The following is a 4962-nucleotide window of genomic DNA, read 5'->3' on the forward strand; positions in this document are numbered from 1 at the left end:
TTATTTTTAATGTATTAATTTTTTTTAATATTTAACTTAAATAAATTTTATTTTTAACATTAATTAAAATTAATTTCATCCTTTAATATATTAATTATTTTATAGTACATAATTATTTAATTATTTTTAATAAATTACTCTTAATTACGTTATTTTTTATTCTAAAATATATTTTTTTAATTTTATCCTTAAAGAGAGAAAGATTTTTAGTCATGGTAAAATGCTCGCAGAATGATGTTTACTCCTACATCTTATGTTAACTTTACCTATCAACAACTACCTCACTGAATTGTGCATTTCAAACCTTCAATACCAACAAGCATCGTTATTCACTTTCTCTCTCCTCAAATTCTCGCCGGGTTCCGGCGCCCCCTCTCTGTTTTCTTTTTCTTATGTTTTTTCACATTCCCTAATATCCCCTAGCTCCTTCAGCTGGTCTTCTATTTTCAGATTCCGGTATACATCAACGAACTTATCTCTCTGGGTGAAACTCGTCCCGAGAAAGTTAGGGTTACCTGCTATTGGAAGACAATAATCACCATGAGCTTTCAGGACATTGAATCTGGCCGTCCCTTCGGTGGTTCGAGGCGTGGCCTCATCAATGGGAAGCAAGATCCTACACAAGCGGTGGCAGCCGGCATATTCCAGATCAACACCGCCGTCTCCACCTTCCAGAGGCTCGTCAACACCCTTGGAACCCCCAAAGACACCCCCGAGCTCCGTGAGAAGCTGTGAGTTTCTTTATCTTCCTTAATCTTTGTCGCTGATTTCTTTCTTTCTTTTTCCCGTTTCCGTTGTTGATCGAGCTTAATTATCGTTACAATAACCTATCTCTCTGTGAAAGAGTTTAATTATGATAATCTGGCGTCTATTTTTTTCTGGAGTCATTCCTTTGTTAATTGAGATATTTTTCTTTCTGTGCTAATTCTCTTCTACTTTTACTTTTTGGTTTCTTCCGAAAACAAAATGGAGCTTGTGATTGTGACTTCTCTGGAGCCGTTTATCGTGCATTTAATTTACCTGGGGTGTTAGTGTAAGTGTAACTAGTGCTTGAGGAATGGGGTTCCTCTTTTTCTGCTTTGGTTTATAATGCTTTTTCCCGTTGACTTCTGAGTTGACCTTTGTTTTTGTTTTTTTTTTTTTTTTTTTGGGGGGGGGGGGTGGGGGGGGGGGCGCGGGCGTTGATAGTTGATACGAGATGAGATGACCTTCACTGATTTCCAAGTTGCATTTATTGTGCGTCTTCCTGTAAATGCTCCATTGGCTGTAGGATCGACAATTCCACATTCTTCTTTTGAACCCCATTGCATGCCTTTTGTCTCTGTAAATAATAATAACAATAAAAGTCATTGCTTAAGTTACTAAGTTTGCAATGACTACCCTGAAAGAGTCACCCCTTTCCTTCCCTTCAAAACCTAACTCACAAATAAGAAACAACCTCTTATAGTGTACATCGAATGTTCCCCTTTATGTGCAATTAATGCAGGAATAGTATTGTCAAATATAACTTATTTTAAGCCAGACCCATGATTTAAAAGTAGATAATGGTGTCAATTGCTGTTGGGAAACTTAATATTTTCTTCCTAGCAAACTATATCCCAGTCCATGTTTTTAATCATGTTTAAATAATGAATGACTTATAAGAACTTTGTAAACCTCTTACTCTGTTACCCTGTTATACATACTAACTTGCAGCCACAAGACAAGGCTGCATATTGGGCAGTTGGTGAAGGATACATCAGCCAAGCTAAAGCAAGCTAGTGATATGGATCACCAAGTTGAAGTTAATGTAAGTTCGGACCTTGTTCTTATATTCTGCTCCATTTGAATAGGCAAAACAGTTTAATGACCTCCAATACTTGTTATGATCAAATTTTGCATGACATCCACAGAAAACTATTATTCTTAACTGAGATTCTTGTAGCTATTTTATAGGCTGAATGGTTAATGTCACAATAGTTTTGGTTTGATTTTTTAATAAATACACTTCAAAATTTTGTTATGGTTTGGTAGTTTATTATACTCCTTCCATTTGAAAATAAGTATCTCTGAAAAATTGAAAGAGACACTTATTTTGAAATAGAGGGAATAATATATTTAGGGTGACATGAACTTCAACGCTTTTAATTTCAAAATTTTTGTTTGCAGCCAAGCAAGAAGATAGCAGATGCCAAACTCGCAAAAGATTTTCAGGCCGTACTGAAAGAATTTCAGAAGGCACAACGTCTTGCAGCTGAGAGAGAAACAGCGTATACTCCTTTTGTTCCACAAGCAGTTCTTCCTTCGAGGTGACTTATCAACTTTTTGTAGAAGTGGAAATGGCAAAAGTTTATCCTTATTTGCTTTATGTGTGTGGCTTATGTAGAATTTTAGTGATTATGTACAGCGACGGAAGAATAAGTTAATCTTGAAATAATACAACTTAATTTGTTTGCACTTGGTTCTTTGGTTATCAATTGTGTCCTGAATGCATTGTTGTTAATTCTTATTACCTATGTGTATGTGGTTATGATGTGGGCTTCTCTCACTGGCTTGCAGCTATACAGCTAGTGAAGTAGATACCAGTTCTGATACGACACCAGAACAGCGTGCCCTTCTTGTGGAATCCAGAAGGTGATTTTTATTTTTTTGATGGGGTGATTTATTGTTTCTTATTTGTTTCCTATTGATAGTAAAATAAGTGATTTGTAGATTTGTTTTCCTTGGGTTACTACTTACTACATTGTTTTTGTCTTTCTGATAAGAACTTCTGGTATTCCTATCATATTTGGTTATATTGTGAAATTAATATGATAGATGGTGTTACAGTGTGCACTTCGGAATGTACTGTTGGTGAAAAATGGAACTCAAATATATTTATCATAAATGGATATTTGACCAAATCAATCTGTTCCATTCCCCCATGCATGTTCAAATGCAAAATATTATTATGCTGAAAAGAATGCTATAAGCTGTCATTTTCTTTGTTCCATTCCCCCATGCATGTTCAAATGCAAAATATTATTATGCTGAAAAGAATGCTGTAAGCTGTCATTTTCTTTCCTTTTATGTTTTCTCTGGTGCAAAGGAGTTGGTGACAGTCGATGGCAGGATCCTGTTGTAATTACAACAACCATACGTGCACTTGTTTTAACAGAAAAATGCTACTCAGATTCAACCTGTTGTCATTATTTAGTACCTTAGCTCTTGCATTGTTCATCATGCAGGCAGGAGGTTTTATTCTTAGATAATGAGATTGCCTTCAATGAGGCTATCATTGAGGAAAGGGAGCAAGGCATTCAAGAAATACAGCAGCAAATCGGCGAGGTTAATGAGATTTTCAAAGATCTTGCTGTGCTCGTCCATGAGCAAGGAGCCATGATTGGTAGGGTTTTTTTTCCTCCTTTACTTTTATGGATTATATGTGCCTTTAATTACTTTGTTCGTTTATTTTTACGTACTTGCTCATATTATCTGGTGTTATGGATTTTGTTTTTGTAGATGACATTGGCTCCAACATTGAGAACTCTCATGCTGCAACTGCACAAGCAAAATCTCAACTTGCCAAAGCTTCAAAAACCCAAAGATCAAATTCGTCTTTGGTAATGCATTTATGATTTTCCTTCCCCTCCTACTTTGATAACATGAATCTGTGACTTTATGAGTAGATAGATTTCTAAGACCAAATTAAGGCTTGGTTTGATAGAGTTTTTCGAAGAGGTTCTTGTGCATTTTAAAAGCTCAAGCTCCTCATTTTGTGTTTGGTAAATAAAAAAGACCATGTGTCTTTGCTTGCAGCTTTTAAAAGATCGGGATGCTTTTGAAAGCATCTAAGGTGGAGCTTTTCAAAATTGGCTTGTGCTTTTCAAATATAACCTCATATGTTAACTAATTTTCAAATTTAACGCTTACATTTATGTCTATTATAGTATTTTTAAATTTTAAAAGTTATTTTACTAAACGCAATTGTTGTTGCTTTTGTTTATTGAAAGCTATTTTTAATTTGATTTACCAAACATAAATTACTACAATTTTTGAAAATGCATCTTTTAAAAATTAGTTTTTATAAGCTACTTTTAAAAAGTAAAAGCTTTATCAAACAAAGACTAAGGATAACTATACGTTTGTTTTCATTTTTGCTTTTTACTGCTTATGGTCTTGTGTGTGTGATCGTAAATATTCTTTTTGAAAAAAGGGGAATCAGAAAAATATTTTCTGTTCTTTTAGTAGGGTTGGAGTTGCTTATCATGAAACCAAAGTACTAGTTTCAGAAGTTTGTTCAAAAGTACTCTTATATGTTCTTTCTATGTTGAAGACTTCTTTACGTTATGACATTGAGCTTATCAGTAGGATTGGAGTTGATGGATATTTTATGAATGGTATAGATCCATCAGCTTACATCAATATAGGCGTCCCCCATTTCATCTTGTATTCTACCGTTTTGCATATGGTATACTATTTTGCTTTTCTATTAAGACAGTTTATTTTTGTTGGTCTGAGCTCTGTGTGGTTGGTGGTTTATGTATGGAATATACAACAATTCCTACTTTCCCATTTATTGTAGATTGTTCACCATCTTCCTTTGTTAATGCTGTCTTCTGTTTCTCTCCCCATTTCTAGACATGTTTGCTTTTGGTGATATTTGGGATTGTGCTTCTCATCGTCATTATAGTTCTGGCCGCCTAGTCAAAGATTGTCGATATTCTATCGTGTATCAAATGCAACATAGGAACAGCAGCAGTTTGCCATCTCCCTTGCTAATGATTTCACTTGACTGGTGTTTTACCCGGTCTCATGATTGACTGGTGCTTGTCGCATCGGGCTTCCTATATAATGCGGGGATGCACACAAATATGTCATGATTTTGTCGTGTCTTTATGTTTCTGTATCTATGTTACTATGTTAGTGTTTGAGGCTTTAAGGATGTGACACGGTGTAAGTTCTCTTGTTACTTCTTTAATGAAAGGGAAAATTCATTCTTTA

General features: G+C 35.0%; 1 protein-coding gene across 1 annotated transcript; it reads left to right on the plus strand.

Annotated features, from left to right (window-relative positions):
• The first annotated feature begins 217 nt into the window (after positions 1 to 217).
• Positions 218 to 4962, plus strand: LOC112798166 (syntaxin-22). Its single transcript, XM_025841376.3, has 7 exons — positions 218 to 731; positions 1696 to 1789; positions 2149 to 2288; positions 2539 to 2613; positions 3207 to 3364; positions 3481 to 3581; positions 4600 to 4962. Exons 1-7 carry the CDS (start codon positions 541 to 543, stop codon positions 4663 to 4665), a joined length of 825 nt encoding a protein of 274 aa, XP_025697161.1. The 5' UTR covers positions 218 to 540; the 3' UTR covers positions 4666 to 4962.

The sequence above is a fragment of the Arachis hypogaea genome, chromosome 1, assembly GCF_003086295.3.
Source record: "Arachis hypogaea cultivar Tifrunner chromosome 1, arahy.Tifrunner.gnm2.J5K5, whole genome shotgun sequence".
Taxonomy (NCBI): domain Eukaryota; kingdom Viridiplantae; phylum Streptophyta; class Magnoliopsida; order Fabales; family Fabaceae; genus Arachis; species Arachis hypogaea.